This window comes from Carcharhinus amblyrhynchos, chromosome 20, assembly GCF_965287045.1.
Source record: "Carcharhinus amblyrhynchos chromosome 20, sCarAmb.v2.hapA, whole genome shotgun sequence".
NCBI lineage: Eukaryota > Metazoa > Chordata > Chondrichthyes > Carcharhiniformes > Carcharhinidae > Carcharhinus > Carcharhinus amblyrhynchos.
Window position 1 is genome coordinate 47,560,300 of NC_137343.1, and position 16,445 is coordinate 47,576,744.

Genomic DNA, 16,445 nt, shown 5'->3' on the forward strand with positions numbered 1-16,445 from the left:
GGGTCAAAGTAGCATTTCCGATCTCCTGAGATGTAATCGACACAGGAACCTAACGCACTGGGAAGAGAGATGGGCTATCACTTGTAACTGGCTATTCTCCTCTTCTTCCCACACGGTTAGAGTGCTCCCACTGTCGTGTACCATCATTCAGAAGCAGTGAGAAGCTGGATCCCAGCGCAGTGAGAAGCTGGATCCCAGCGCAGTGAGAAGCTGGATCCCAGCGCAGTGAGAAGCTGGATCCCAGCGCAGTGAGAAGCTGGATCCCAGCGCAGTGAGAAGCTGGATCCCAGCGCAGTGAGAAGCTGGATCCCAGCGCAGTGAGAAGCTGGATCCCAGCGCAGTGAGAAGCTGGATCCCAGCGCAGTGAGAAGCTGGATCCCAGCGCAGTGAGAAGCTGGATCCCAGCGCAGTGAGAAGCTGGATCCCAGCGCAGTGAGAAGCTGGATCCCAGCGCAGTGAGAAGCTGGATCCCAGCGCAGTGAGAAGCTGGATCCCAGCGCAGTGAGAAGCTGGATCCCAGCGCAGTGAGAAGCTGGATCCCAGCGCAGTGAGAAGCTGGATCCCAGCGCAGTGAGAAGCTGGATCCCAGCGCAGTGAGAAGCTGGATCCCAGCGCAGTGAGAAGCTGGATCCCAGCGCAGTGAGAAGCTGGATCCCAGCGCAGTGAGAAGCTGGATCCCAGCGCAGTGAGAAGCTGGATCCCAGCGCAGTGAGAAGCTGGATCCCAGCGCAGTGAGAAGCTGGATCCCAGCGCAGTGAGAAGCTGGATCCCAGCGCAGTGAGAAGCTGGATCCCAGCGCAGTGAGAAGCTGGATCCCAGCGCAGTGAGAAGCTGGATCCCAGCGCAGTGAGAAGCTGGATCCCAGCGCAGTGAGAAGCTGGATCCCAGCGCAGTGAGAAGCTGGATCCCAGCGCAGTGAGAAGCTGGATCCCAGCGCAGTGAGAAGCTGGATCCCAGCGCAGTGAGAAGCTGGATCCCAGCGCAGTGAGAAGCTGGATCCCAGCGCAGTGAGAAGCTGGATCCCAGCGCAGTGAGAAGCTGGATCCCAGCGCAGTGAGAAGCTGGATCCCAGCGCAGTGAGAAGCTGGATCCCAGCGCAGTGAGAAGCTGGATCCCAGCGCAGTGAGAAGCTGGATCCCAGCGCAGTGAGAAGCTGGATCCCAGCGCAGTGAGAAGCTGGATCCCAGCGCAGTGAGAAGCTGGATCCCAGCGCAGTGAGAAGCTGGATCCCAGCGCAGTGAGAAGCTGGATCCCAGCGCAGTGAGAAGCTGGATCCCAGCGCAGTGAGAAGCTGGATCCCAGCGCAGTGAGAAGCTGGATCCCAGCGCAGTGAGAAGCTGGATCCCAGCGCAGTGAGAAGCTGGATCCCAGCGCAGTGAGAAGCTGGATCCCAGCGCAGTGAGTGTTAACCCATTGAGCCACCAACTACCATCCTCAAAGGCACCATTCAAACAAAACTAACAACATGTGGCCATGTGTTGATCTCCCACAAAGACTCCTTTGGGTGTTTATATAAAATATTTCTTTCCTTTTGTAGTGTTTGACAAGCATTACATCAACAGAAACTTTGACCGAACCGGCCAGATGTCTGTGGTGATCACACCAGGGGTGGGAGTATTTGAAGTTGACCGATTGTTAATGATTCTCACCAAACAACGGATGATCGACAACGGTAAGCTTCGCACGTGTGGAATGTTTTAATCTTCACCGAGTTATGTTTGAAGGTTTGCTTGTGTATTGGGAGATTGGGGGGCTGGGGGTGAAGGTGACTGGGATGGTTGGATGGGGGTGAAGGTGGGGGCGGTGGCTATAGGTTGGGAGGGTGGGGGTGGGTGGAGGGGGAGGGGCAGCCATAGGTTGGGGTGGGGGGTGGATGGGGGCATGGCCATAAGTTGAGGGGGGGGGAGGGGGGGGGTGGGTAGAGGAGGCATGGGCATAGGTTGGGGGGCGGGGGGGGCGAGTGGAGGGTGGCAGCAGGGGGTAGTATGTCAATTGGACAGAAACTGCAGCTTTTAGTGTTAACAAACGCGCTTGATCGCTGTGTTTGATATTATTCAGGCTGTGTGGGGAAGTGCAAAGCAACATCAATTGAATCTACAATGGTGTGTATCCTGTCCGATCGGGATAATGTGTGACAGGAACAGACAGGGTAGAGAGATGTACAACTGCAGCATCTGTTGTTTGAAGATGCACGTGTACACTTTAAAAACCAAAATGATATCCGATGTACAAATACACACTCTGCTGGGTGCCACCTTGCTGAAGATAATAGCACACTTAGAGCCCACCACCACACCCCCACACACAATCAGTATGCAATGCTGATTTGACATGTCTTTTTGGACGCAAATAGATTCTCTTTTTGTACAGTCCTCCTGCCAAATCCCTGGATGTTCTCTTGCTGATCAACCAATAACTGATAACTGGAAGCAGATGACATATTGAAATGCGACAGGGCATTCTGCAATCAAAACCGTTCTCTTTTCATTGGAGGGAAGTTCGGAGAACGGCAGGGAAATTGGACTCAAGAAATGAAGCCAGAATGCACAGAGAAAGCTGCAGTTTAGGTGGAACAAAGCTTCCAGCAATCACTGGCAAGATGGATAAAATTTGATAAGAAGTGCTGGCTGTTCAGTAAATTAATTTAAGCGGAACTCTGCTGCCAGAATCCCCTCAACCTCCCACAACTAATACATGTTAAGTAGCAGGAGAGACAGCCCTTCCACTGCTATTTAAAGGGAGGGCCAACTATTTACAGGTTGGTTGCTGGTTGATTTCTTTAGCTGTTTGCACGATTCCACAAGTTTCTTTGCTTCTTTCAAGTTGCGCAGGTCTGCATGGAGGGGTGTAGTAGTAGGTGCTGAAAGAACTTTTCCTGACTGTAAGGTTTTTGCACAAGTCACGGGGTGGCACAGTGGTTAGCTGTGCTGCCTCACAGCGTCAGGGACATGGGTTCAGTTCCCAGCTTGGGTCACTGTCAGCGTGGAGTCTGCATATTCTTTGTGTGGGTTTCCTCTGGGTGCTCCAGTTTGCTCCCACGCTCCAAAGATGTGCAGATTAGGCTGATTGGCCATGATAAATTTCCCCTTTAGTGTCAGGGGGACTAGCTAGGGTAATTGTTTGAGGTTACTTGTATAGGGCCTGTTTGGGATTGTGATCGGTGAAGACTTGATGGGCTGTTTGGCCTCTTTCTGCACTGTAGGGATTCAATGACTTTATGATTCAGAGCCCCAGTAGGCCTTTCCCTTAGAATAATGGCAACTGGGAGAATGTGTGCGGAGGGCACGCAGAGTGGAACAAGCTGCTGGAAGAGGAGGAAGAGAGCTAGCAATCTAGGCAGCCCCTTTCTGTCCAGGCCATGCATGAAAAACGGCCGACTGTCGGATATATGTAAGATATGCTCATGATCTGTTTGTCACCAAGATTCAGACCATCTGGCTGCATCTATCATATCCCTCTCTCCTGTGCCTGCTGGCTATAATTTCCTTTCAGGCTCCCCCACTCTCCCAATTCTAGCCTCAAACTCATTTCCTTCTCTAGTTTCTCTCCAATCTGAGATCATCTTGTCCATGAAACTCGTTTCCTGCTCTCTCTCAACCTGAATCTCACTAAACTATTGACTACCTAAGTACCCTCCTGGCTGCCATGTTTGATGACAATGGCTCTCTGCTGAGGTTTAGTCTGTTTCTCCTTCAAATATGCTGTCACCATCCATCTCCTCATAAAACCATCCCTTGGCTCCTCCATGCTTGCAAACAATCACCTCATCTCCAAACCTCCTTTCCCCTCAAGTCCTTGAACGTGTTGTTGCCACCCAAATTCATGTGCATTTTTCCCAGAAATCGATTTTTGAATCTGTCCAATTGGCTTTCTACCCACGTCACAGAACCCTAACATTCAAGTCACCAGTGATAGCTCTGTGACTGTGACAAAGATAAACTACCTTTCCTTATCCTTCCTTGTCAACCTGTCTGCTGTCTTTGACCATCCTTCCCCCAGTACCCTTCCGCTATCCAACCTGTGCTTTCATTCTTACCCACTTTATTGTAACGAGAGAATCTCTGCCCAATGCTGCTCGTTCCATTCCTGTCTGCTTACTTTTGATGCCCCCGAAAGATTTATCTGTGGACTGCTCCACACGTTATCCCTTGACAACATCATCCAAAAACAGAGTTAGTTTTCACATGTGCACTGATGATACTCAAGTCTACTTCGCCACCACCACCTGTCCAGCTCCCTCCAATATGCTTAAACTTGTCTGACATCAAGCACTGAATGAGCAGAAATTTCCTCCAATTAAACAGTGAGAATACTGAAGCCATTGCCTCAGATTCCCACTCCTAACTCCGTTCCCTAGCTGCTGGTTCTGTCCCTCTCCCTGGCAGCTGTCTGAATCAGAACAAAACTGTTCTCCACCTTGGGGGTCATACTTGACCCCAAAATGAACTTTCAACCACAAGATTCGTGCTATCGTTAAAGCTTCGTGCTATCGTTAAAGCTGCCTGCTTCCAACTTCTGGAACATCACCCGCCCTGGTGTCTGCCTCAGCTCTCTGCTGCTGAAACCCTCACCTATTCTTTTCCCACCTCTCAGATTTGACCATTCCACAATCCTGGCTGCCTTCCAACATTTTATCCTCTGGGGATTCAGTGCCGCTCCCACGGGGCAGCACCTCAGCAATGCTGGTTATTTGTCAGATTGCTGTACTGCTGTAACATCCTGCATGTCCCTCTGAAAACTGACATCCATGGATGATATTGTCAAAGGATCTCAGGTCTGCAGCATCTACGGAGAGAGAGTAAATCTAGCATTTCAAGTCTGGATGACCTTTCATCAGAGCCTCTCCATCCTGCTAAAAAAGGCAGAGATGTTCACTAAGGTCCTGCCTCCAATGTGTGGAGTAGTCCATGGATAAATCTTTAGTAGACACCAGGGGTAAGAGGGCAGGAATGGAACGAGCAGCAATAAATGGAGATTCTCTGACCATAATAAGGTGGATAAGAATGAAAGCATTGGATAGGTAATAGAAAGGTATTGGGGGAAGATGGCCCGAGTCTGCTCAGCAGAATGATGACCCTGTGTGGTTTCCTGCAGTGAAAGCTGTTTGTACTCCACTGGAAATTGAGACATTGGCCATTAGATGCTGCATGGTGGTGTTATGGTACAAGATGAGATACCCCCAAAGTGTATGATGAAGACTAGATGCTAACTATTTGTTATTTTGGCATTAATGTGAGGAAATGATGTTTCATTCCAGTGCTGCCCCTCCCTGCCCTACAGTACTGAGGAGGTTGGTGGATATGGAGCCAGGCTGGGTGATATTGTGTTCAAAATTTAAAATAAAGAGTAGAACATAAAATATCCCTCACCACTCTCACATATGCTCCCATGTTCCATCCTTGCCAATCTATGCCCCTCCACTCACCCTCCCCCCAATGGTTCCTTATATACTCCATGCCAATCTATGCCCCATATTCATCCCCAATGGCCCTTTATAACCCCAATGCCAACTCATGACCATCTATGCACTCCCATCTACTGTGGCAACTCGCCCAACATCCACCACGCAGACCCCGGGATCCACACAGAAATAAGATAAAATAAGGTTCTGCGTGTCTATTGCAGACTTTGCTATGTTGGGAAAAAAAAATCCATGTTCCTAAAAACCCATTTACTGCATTTATATTTCTTCAGCCTTCAAACAATAGACATTTCATTCATCTGTATAATCCCTTTTAGCAACATGCGCCGGAATTCATAGTCCCACTTCAAAGCGTATATAACCACTTGGATTGGGCAAACAAACTGTGATGACGAATATTTGTGAAATCAGTCCAGTATAATAATCCAATAACAGGAGCTCTCTAGCTCATGTCATGCGACATGGTGAAACAGGAAGCAATGATTTAAAGACTTTTTTTTAAACATTTAAAAGGCAGGACTTTTAAATGCCAGTGACATTTTGACAGCTGCCTTTAACAAGTGCTTTTTTAACAAGTGCTTTTGACAATTTCCCTTGACATGTTTGAAGAGTCCTCTTGACAGATGGTTTTTTGCAGTTTTGAAAGTTAATTTTGATAGCTCTGTTGCCAGTTCCAATGACATGACAGTGAATGAGTTTATGTACTTTCTTTGCACATTTCATGCTTACTTTTAACAAAGGGTACCTACACCAACCCCCCCCGCCCCGCCCAAAGGTGTCCCAGGACCACAACCAAAGGTGTATCTTACCCCTCCAACAAATTCACAATGTCCAGACTTGATCTTACCTGGTCTACTCTGTACACTTGGTTTTCGCACTCCTGGGCTACCAAGATCTCCCATCAGTGCCCCTCCATCCCCATGTGAAAACAGGAAGTACCATGTTTGGAGGCAGGACCTTATTGGACATCTCTGCCTTTTTTTATCAGGATGGAGAGGCTCTGATGAAAGGTCATCCAGACTTGGAATGCTGGATCTATTCTCTCCCTGTAGTTGCTGCCAGACCTGCTGAGATTTTCCAGCATTTTCTGTTTATTGTTGGTGAGGCTTAATATTGCAAAGATTTGGGCCTAAGCCTCTATCAGACTAAGAACAAAGAACATTTTTTTTTAAACAAAGCTGTTGGTTTCTGATGACTTTTTTAAGCAGTGATTTCCTTTCTGCAGGTATTGGTGGTGACCTGGTGTGTATGGGTGAGCAGCCCCTCCACGCTGTGCCGTTGTTTAAGGTAAGCAAAGCTGAGAGACTGGGCCTGTAACTGTGGGTACACCTGTTTAAAGAGGCACACACAATCAAAATGGTTCAGAAACCTGTGAAAGTTTCAAATTCAGCCTGATAACAAAATAGTGCAGCGAAACAGCAACTCGAGAACAATCACTGACCCAGGTGAGAATTTCAGTTTGTGAATCCGCAGTGTGATCTGGTGATGATGGAGCGGGTGTTCAGAGGGAGTAAGCCCGTCACTGGCCTGGCTGAGCAAACGTTTGGAGACCACCTGATGCTTTTTGCTGGGAATACATCAACAATTAACCAGCTGCAGGTTGCATCTCAGCCTTGGCTCTTGTCCACATGGATGACTTTTCTTCATTTCAGCAAATGAGATGTAACTTTACAGAGATCCACTTCACATCAGCCAAATGGAAACTACTCATGCCCAACATCTGAAGAATGCATCTGTTACTGGAACAGCCATTCAACCCCCAAAGCCTGTTCTGATTTGATTTGATTTATTATTGCATATTGGTGTACAGTGAAAAGTATTGTTTTTTGCGCACTATACAGACAAAAAAAATACTGTACACAGAGAAGGAAGTGGGAGTGCAGAATGTACTGTTCTAGTCATAGCTAGGGTGCAGAGAAAGATCAACTTAGTGTGAGGCAGGTCCATTCAAAGGTCTGACAGCAGCAGCAGCTGTTCTTGAGTTGGTCGGTATGTGACCTCAGACTTTTGTATCTTTTTCCCAACAGAAGAAGGTGGAAGAGTGAATGTCCGGGGTGCGTGGGGTCCTTAATTATGCTGCCTGCTTTGCCGAGGCAGCAGGAAATGTAGACAGAGTCAATGGATGGGAGACTGCCTTGTGTGATGGATTGGGATTCTGCTGGTCAGTTAGATCGAGGCTGACCTTTGCTTTAATGTAATCTTCCTGTTTGTGTAATCTTCAATACTCTGTCCAAATTGAAGTCTTTCCATCTCCGTTATGAAACTTTCAATGAACAGGCATATTTCAATGGATGGCACAGTGGCATAGTGATTAGCACTGCTGCCTCACAGTGCCAGGGACCCAGGTTCGATTTCCGGCTTGGGTTACTGTGTGTGTGGAGTCTGCACCATTCTCCCCGTGTCTGCGTGGGTTTCCTCCGGGTGCTCCGGTTTCCTTCCACAGTGCAAAAGATGTACGGGTTAGGTGGCATGGTCATGGTAAATGTGTGGGGTTACGGGGATAAGGCAGGGTATTGGACATGGGTAAGATGCTTTTTTGGAGGGTCATTGCAGACTGAACGGACCGAGTAGTTGCTTTCTGCAACATAGAGGGTCAATGGTTGTAACCCTCAGCCTCAGCAGCTTCTTGGAGGTGAGGATTCCAGATCTGTGTGAAGTAATGCTGCCTGAAATTGCTCCTGAGTGGCCTGGCTCGAATTCTGCTGACTGGAAACAAGCCATAAAATAATAGAAAAATATTCCCGATGCCCCCCCCCCCCGCCATTCCGTGGTGGCAGTAATACCATCGTCATGAAGGCCAATTTTGGGAAAAACCTCCCATACGAGACTTCAACGCAAATTCCACCCGGACAAATAAATGGGAATCATTGGAAAAGACAAACGAGTACCTGGTCTCAAACCCAACCCAACCCAACCCAACCCAACAGATGTCTAGTTTCAATCTTCCAAGGAAAGAATGGTCCACCCTCAACAGGTTCAGGACTGGCCACAGTCCCTGCTCAGCCAACCCCCACACATGGGGCATTAATGCCAGCATCCTACATGCCTGTGGGAGAGAGCAAACTATGCAGCACATCATAGGCTGTCCAATCCGCAGACTCAGGGGAGGCCTATCTGCACTCAACCCAGCAGGACCAGAAGAAACTGCTTGGCTTAGGGACTTTGCATTTGCTAAATAAATAAAATAATTTTAAGATTGTGCCCTCTTGATCTGAATTTCTCCCACCAGAAATAATTTCTTTCTATCTATCGTTATCTCATTCTTTAAGCTGTTGAACAACTCAAATTGGTCATCTTTCTCCGTGCTTGAGGGAAATCAAGCTTGGCCTATGCAGTGTCTGGAACTGGGCAGACAACAGATGACCCGGAATAAATTCAGTTTCTGAACCAGCCTGATGAAAACATGTTCAGCTTTGTCAGCAGAAAAGCTGGCTGCAGATGAATGAGCTAACGTGTACAGTTTTGGTGTCCTTATCTGAGGAAGGATGCCCTTGCTATAGCGGGAGTATAGCGAAGGTTTACCAGGCTGATTAGTCGGTTGGGATTATATTCACTGGAGTTTAGAAGAGTGGAAGTTTATAAATTCTAACGGTGTTAGACAGGGGAATGCTCCCAGTGGTGGGGGGGGGGGGGAGTCCAGAACTAGGGGTCATGGTTTGAGGATAAGGGAGTAAACCTTTTAGAACTGAGGTGAGGAGAAATTTCTTCACCCAGAGGGTGGTGAATGTGTGGAATTCACTCCCACAGAAAGTAGTTGAGGGCAAAACGTTGTCTAATTTCAAGAAGAAATTAGACGTAGCTCTTGGGGCTAAAGGGATTCAGGGATATGGGGTGGGGGGGGGGGGGGGGGCGTGGTGGTTAAGATATTGAATTTGATGATTAGCCATGATCAAAATGAACGGTGAAGGGACTCGAAGAGACGAATGGTCTAATCCTGCTTCTAGTTTCTGTGACAGTTATATCTTTTTTAATTCAGCACATTTAGAATGAAAGGGAAAAGCATTTTCTCTTGCTACCTATACACGATCAGCTTTTACAAGCACGAAAGCTACTTACCCAGAATTTCACAGGAGTTATAATAGTGTGTTGTCTGTTTGCCATCTACTGCATATGCTATTTTTCAGATCAGCCAAAGCCCATAAGTCTAATCTGTGTTTTTGGACCTGATGCCTGTTTACTGTAAGCATTGCCTTTTGCTAAGCAAACACCATAGATCAAAACGCCCTTGTGCAGTATCTCCATCCTGAAGGCATGTCAGAAGCTACATTGAAATTAATGACATGGAAATTCATTTATTCACTGAGCTTCTTACAGAATGGCGCACGGTTGATGCTGCAGTCAAATCAGTACTTGATTAGAAATGGATATTTGAATGGCTCAGAATTTCTAAAGCTCCTCGTCAGCAGTGAGTAGCTGAGCCATCTGCACTGGAATATATGCTAAATGATTTAACTTCAGCTGGGGCAGTGAAATGATTGCGATATTTAGTTTGAGTCTCCCTTGATCGAACGCTGGAAAAGTCAGCCAATTTCTACAGATGCACCATAGAAAGCATCATTTCTGGGTGTATCACAGCTTAGTACAGCTCCTGCTCTGACCAAGACCACAAGCAACTACAAAGGGTTTGAACATAGCCCAGTCTACCACGCAAACCAGCCTCCCATCCATTGACTCTGTCTCCACTTCCTGCTGTCTCGGAAAAGCAGCCAGCCTAATCTAGGACCCTGCGTACCCCGGACATTCTCTCTTCCACCTTCTTCCATCAGACTTTTGAATGAGTCTGTCGTATATGAAGTGAATCTTTCTCTGTACCCTAGCTTTGACTGTAATGCTATATTCTGCACTCTCTCTTTTCCTTCTCCCCTATGTACGCTATGAATGATATGCTTTGTCTGTATAGAGCGCAAGAAACAATACTTTTCTCTGTATCTCAACACGTGACAATAATAAATCAAATCAAAAAGCTGACTATCCAATAGTGTCTGCTCAACTGCCTTGCTCCTGATCAGCTGTCACTCAGGTCAGCACTAGACTGGTTTACCTCCCCTTGTCACATGACTAAGTAGCCTCCTGACAGTAATCAACAAGAATTTACGTTTACATAGCACTTTCAGCATGGTAAAAGCATTGTCAGACGAGAACAATGATACCGAAACAAAGAAATGGACATGGGAAAAAGGTGTAGAAGATGGGAAGATATAGGAAGGGGTTTCCTGAGCTGAGGGACCAGGCATATGTTTGTGAATGGCTGAATGAAAGAAATTGGAAATAGAGAATGGCTGAAATCTTTGAGGGTTTTACAGCTGGAGATGGTGACAGAGATGGAGAGGGACTAGAATTTTAACATCAACTCGTGGGTGCTGGGTTGTTTGCTGTTTGTTGAATTGCATTGGAGCAGGGAATTGGGGATGGGGGTGGGGGGGGGGGGAAACGATGGTGTTTTCATCCAAGTCAGCCAAGATTGTAAGTTTTTGCACTTTGAATTTAACACGGGTAAGTATAAGATGTCTCACTCCAGATATGATTCAAATGACCCACTAGGGAGCTATTATCAAACAAAATTTATTTAAGAATAAACTATCATAAGGAAAACCAGCAATAATTTTTACCAATTACAAAAACACAATTGTATACACCTAAACAGCTAAATATACTGTTCCAAACCAAACAACCCTCACAAATTTGCACCCTGTTCTAGGCTTAGCACAGAAAGCAAGTATGCTCACATGATGCTGGATCTTGCAGCTTTGCAGTGCCTGCTGTGAATTAGTCCTTTGGGTATGGATTTGAAATGCTTAGACTTTCCTCCCCTAGAACTTTCAGCACAGTTTGAGAGACAGGGACACCAGTTGCCTCTAGCTTCTAGCTAGCCAGCCACCAAGAGCTGAATTTCCAAGGGACAGAGACACAAACACTCTTCCAATATTCTCCCAACAGCTTCTACCCAACTGAAGCAAAGACCTTTGGATTTCTCCTGTGAGAAAGAAACTGGTCCAAGTTACCACCTAATCTGTCAATCAGTGGAAAGTCAACAATCCTCAAAAGGAATAAACTCCAGAACACTGCATTAGTCCAAATTAGAAATAAACAAAAGGCCTATTATTATGGCTTCAGCAACAGTAAAAGATGCTGGTTCACAGGCAGTTCAGTGTCAAAATAAAAAAAAGGCCTGCTTAAAAAGCTGCAGAGAAGGTAATTAAAATACATTAACTATGCATCACTGTGGGAAAGGAGTGTCAGGAAAAGTACACTTTTCAAATCAAAATACTCTGGATGCTAAAAGTGTTGGAAAAGCTCAGTGGGTCTGGCAGCATCTCTGATGAGAGAAACAGAGTTAACGTCGAGTATGACTATTCAGAACTACCTCAGCTGCTGCTGCCAGACCTGTTGGGTATTTCCAGCACTGCGTGTTACTACTCCTTCCCTTGTTGCCTCTTGAAAACTCACATCTGCTGATTGTCTTGGAGAGACATTCACTGTTCCACTTCATTGGTTGGTTTCCACCATCTCTGGTTTTATTGTTTCTGCCACTCTCCCAGTGTTGATGTAGAGATGCCGGCATTGGACTGGGCTAAACACAATAAGAAGTCTCACAACACCAGGTTAAAGTCCAACTTTCAGAACATTCCACACACCTGACGAAGACACACCGTTTCCAAATGCTTGTGGGATTACTATCAAATAAACTGGCTGGACTTAAACCTGGTGTTGTGAGACTTATTACTCTCCCAGTGTGACAGGGTGTTGCTGAACACCTGTCCACGGGCATGGCAAGCTCTGCCAGTACTCGCCCAAATGACCCCGCTACTCGTGTTCGCCTTTGCTGATGAATGTCGACAAATTATTGGACTGGCGAGCACTGTGGTGAGATTTGTTCACCCGCCCTCACACTGCAGTGGCTGTTAACGGTGCATTCACAGCGCTGCATTTGGAACAGTACAACGCCATTTGAAGGCTTGGAATCTCTCCCTTAGGAAATTTCCTGCAGTGAAAACCAATTAAAGCTGATTAAAAACAGTTGAATCCTAATCATTCTCACCCCTTCTCTTTTGACAGTCTCAGTAGGAAAGGCTACTTTTGAAGATAAAATGTTCATTTCAAATGTGGCTTCTAATGGCCTCCTCCTCCTCCCTGTAGGGATTCTGTGATTTAGTGATCCATTTTGGGTGGAAGGAATGTTCTTGATTTGCAGGGCTGCAGGTTTTGTCCTCTAAATCAATCCCAGGAATTGGATCATCTCGTTAATAACAATGTCCCATTGATTGGAGAGTTAGCATGATCGATAACTAGCAGAAGTTAATAGAAACCATAGAATCATGGGTGGCACAGTAGCACAGTGGGTTAGCACTGCAGCTTCACAGCTCCAGGGACCTGGGTTCCCAGCTTGGGTCACTGTCTGTGTGGAGTTTGCGCGTTCTCTCCGTGTCCGTGTGGGTTTTCTCCGTGTGCTCCGGTTTCCTCCCACAGTCCAAAGATGTGCGGGTTAGGTTGATTGGCCATGCTAAGAAATTGCCCCTTAGTGTCCTGAGATGTGTAGGTTAGAGGGATTAGTGGGTATAATATGTAGGGATATGGGGGTAGGGCCTGGGTGGGATTGTGGTTGGTGCAGACTCGATGGGCTGAATGGCCTTTTTCTGCACTGTAGGGATTCTATGATTCTAATCCCTCCAGTGCAGAAGGAGACCATTCAGCCCATTGTGTCTGCACCGACTCTCTCTGACAGGCCCTTCCCCCACCCTATCCCAGTTACCCCACACATTTCCCATGGCCAGTCCATCTAACCTACACATCTCTGGGTGCTAAGGGGCAATTTAGCATGGCCAATCCACCTAACCTTCACATCTTTGGAGTGTGGGAGGGAACCGGAGCACCTGAAGGAAACCCGTGCAGACACGGAGAGAGCGTGCACACTCCACGCAGACTGGGATTGAACCTGGCTCCCTTGCGCTGTGAGGCAGCAGAACTAATGTTTCATTACCTTACGTTTGTACAGGTTAAAATCCACCCATCACTTCTGGAGTAGCTGAGAGCACGGTCAGGATTTTATGGCTTTGCTCGTCCCAAAACTGTAAAATCCTGTTTGAGGTCAGTGGACCTTTCCGTGGTTCACCCCTCGCCCGCTCCGATTCCCGGGGCTGGCGAGATGGTAAAATTCCAGCCCAAGTATATGTTGTGGGGATTATTGTTGCCAAGTCAAAGTGTGCCAGAGTTCTGGTGCGTTTAGCTACAACACAGTCCTTTATTGTTACGTGTAGGGAGTGGTGTACTTGCTTGCAGCCATGTTGCTGGTTAGCCGTAAAATAGGGACAGGGTTTCCTGTCGTTTCATTGTCAGTCATTGCCTGGTGCAGCTCGTGGACATATTTCATCAGCTGCACCAGACGTTTAACCTGATGCACCCGTCCCCTGTGAAGGAACTGAAACTTGTCGTAACTTTACTTGAGTTTGAGTGGTGTTTTTTCTTGGTTGTGTGTGTAAATTCCCTTTAAGAGAAATTGGAGTGATTTGCAGGGTCATTTTCACTTTGTTTAAACAGTATGGTAGGTATCGATACCTAACTCTCAATAGTATTCTTCCAGCCGTGTAGCAAAGCTTTACTTTATCTTCAGTTTACCAATACAACCCCATTAACAGTTTTATCATCCTCATTACAATTTATGGTTTTTGTAGCCACATGGCATGAAAAGTTTTGTGGCATCCCCGTTTAAGATGGCGTCCGAGACCTGAAGATCGGGAGATGTGACCGTTATAATTAGTTACTGTGTGCTTTCTTTTTTTGAAGAGGAGCACATTTAATAGTGAATGATAAATTACACTCTTGAGCACCTGCTCAGAAAACCATATTTCAGAATTAGTGTGAAATGACAACCTTAAGTAATGAGGATTTTCATCATGGAGCTGTTTATTAAAGTGTAACAGATACACAGAGGACCAGAAAAAAAGCCAATTAGAAGCTTCCAAAAATATCCTGTGTTGTTCACTCTTACTCATCTCGCACTCCCACTTGAATTTGCCAATGTATCCCGTTCCACCACGTCCCTGGCAATCTGCTTCATAGAATAGAATCCCAGGGCAGAAGGAGGCCTTTTGGCCCATTGAGCCTGCACTGATAACAATCCCACCCAGGCCCCATCTCCATAGGCCCACTTATATACCCTGCACTGATAACAATCCCACCCAGGCCCCATCTCCATCGGCCCACTTATATACCCTGCACTGATAACAATCCCACCCAGGCCCCATCTCCATAGCCCCACTTATATACCCTGCTACTCCCCCTGACACTGAGAGAATTTAGCATGGCCAGTTAACCTAACCGGCATATCTTTGGTCTGTAGGAGGAAATTGGAGCAGCCAGAGGAAACCCACGCAGACACGGGGAGAACGTGCAAACTCCACATAGACAGTGACCCAAGGCCGGAAATTGAACCTGGGTCTCTGGCGCTGTGGAGCAGCAGTGCAAACCACTGTGCTGCCCTTGCTTTCCTATATTAAACCTGAAAAATGCTGGAAACATGGGCCAGCTGACATCTGTGGAAAGAGAAGTTAATGTTCTACATACAGCCTTTTGTCAGAACTCAGGATGAATGATCTTCTGAGTCGAATGCTTGCAGCGTAAGCTGCCGTTCACAGCACTCCACTCTGAAAATAATGGCTGTCTCCACACATCCTGTTCCATTTCATCTTGTATTTGAACTCCTGTTGAGTTCCTGCCTTCTGGCCAGCAGAACACAGACTGTTTTAGATGTTTATTACCCTCGCTGTAAAACACATTCAATCTGGATTGTCTGCACACCTGCCAGCTCCCAAGAAACAAAGATAACTTGCATGTTTATTGTACCTTTCAGGTCCCAACGCCCGTTTGGCCTTGTTTCTGAAGTGTGACCTCTGGGAAAACCACTCAGCCTCATTGGCCAGAAACGGTATTCGGTGACTTGTGCCGCCCAGAAATGTCAGGAATGGGATTTGAACCCACAACCCTAGAAAGGCCCAGAATTCATCAAGACTCCACAAGGGAAACAACCGCACAGCTTAAGTCTGGCACCTTAGACCACTCAGCCATCCTGACAACTTAGGATGTGGGCACATTGATCCCACTGTCTCTCGCATGCAAAGTGAGCACTGTACCATTTGAGCTAATTTTCCCTGGCAGAAATGTCAGGAGTGGGAATTGAACCGGCACCCCTAGAAAGGGACCAGAATTCATCAGGCCTTAACGAAAGGCAAGGAATCACACTCCTTGAGTCTGGCATCTTAGGCCACTTGGCCATCCTGACAGCAATGCTGTTGAATGTTCAGGGGAGGTAGATGTTCTCTTGCTGGGGATGACCATTGCCTGGCACCTGGAATCTCACCACCCCTCAAGCCAAGCCTGCTTGTTGTCTGGGTCTTGCTGCATGTGAGTACAGACTGCCTCAGTATCCGAGGAATTTGAATAGATTCAGCAAACACTTCAACAATCACTAACTCATGGGTAGGCAGCTCTTCACAGCCAGTGAATAGTTTCCAAGCCCCTTGTTGTGCTGTTAAGCGCACTAACCAATCTGTCCCACACAGAGCAAAAGAGACATGACCAGGTGATAGGCTGGCTACCCTGCGAGGGGAGTGTTGTTGAAATAGTGCGACAGGATCTTTAACGTGCTTACCTGGGCAGGTGCATTGACCTCTCGTGATGTGCTGTATTTCCATCCCCTTCCCCCTTCACCAAGAGGGGAGTGCCCTCGATTCCGAGCACAGTTTTTGTGCATTAATTTTGTTGAAGAAAGGGAATGTATTCAAGTTGAGCTTCAGTGACAAATCTATCCATGTTTCTGAGGGCCTCGAGCACTCTGTAAAATCATAGAGTCCCCACAGTGCGGAAGGAGGCCATTTGGCCCATTGAGTCTGTACCAATCACATTCCACCCAGGCCCTATCCCTATGACCCCACATATTTATCCTGCTAACTCCCTTAGCATGGCCAATCAGCCTAACCCGCACATCATTGGGCAGAAACTGAAACACCCAGAGGAAACCCACGCAGAC

The 16,445-nt window shown here is 46.9% G+C and overlaps 1 protein-coding gene and 1 non-coding gene across 6 annotated transcripts in view; one reads left to right on the plus strand and one right to left on the minus strand.

Moving 5' to 3' along the window:
• The window catches only part of depdc5 (DEP domain containing 5, GATOR1 subcomplex subunit), a 157,207-nt gene that overhangs the window by 31,726 nt on the left and 109,036 nt on the right, over nt 1–16,445 (plus strand). For all 5 annotated transcript variants that reach the window (XM_080208529.1, XM_080208532.1, XM_080208530.1 and 2 more), the window contains exons 14-15: nt 1,538–1,672; nt 6,648–6,709. In XM_080208529.1, coding sequence (XP_080064655.1) covers nt 1,538–1,672; nt 6,648–6,709 — 197 coding nt within the window. The remainder of the gene's footprint in view (nt 1–1,537; nt 1,673–6,647; nt 6,710–16,445) is intronic.
• Nucleotides 15,373–15,490, minus strand: trnal-uaa (transfer RNA leucine (anticodon UAA)). The gene is made up of 2 exons: nt 15,453–15,490; nt 15,373–15,417 (listed from the first exon to the last, which is right to left on the minus strand). It is a non-coding gene; the product is annotated as a tRNA-Leu (tRNA).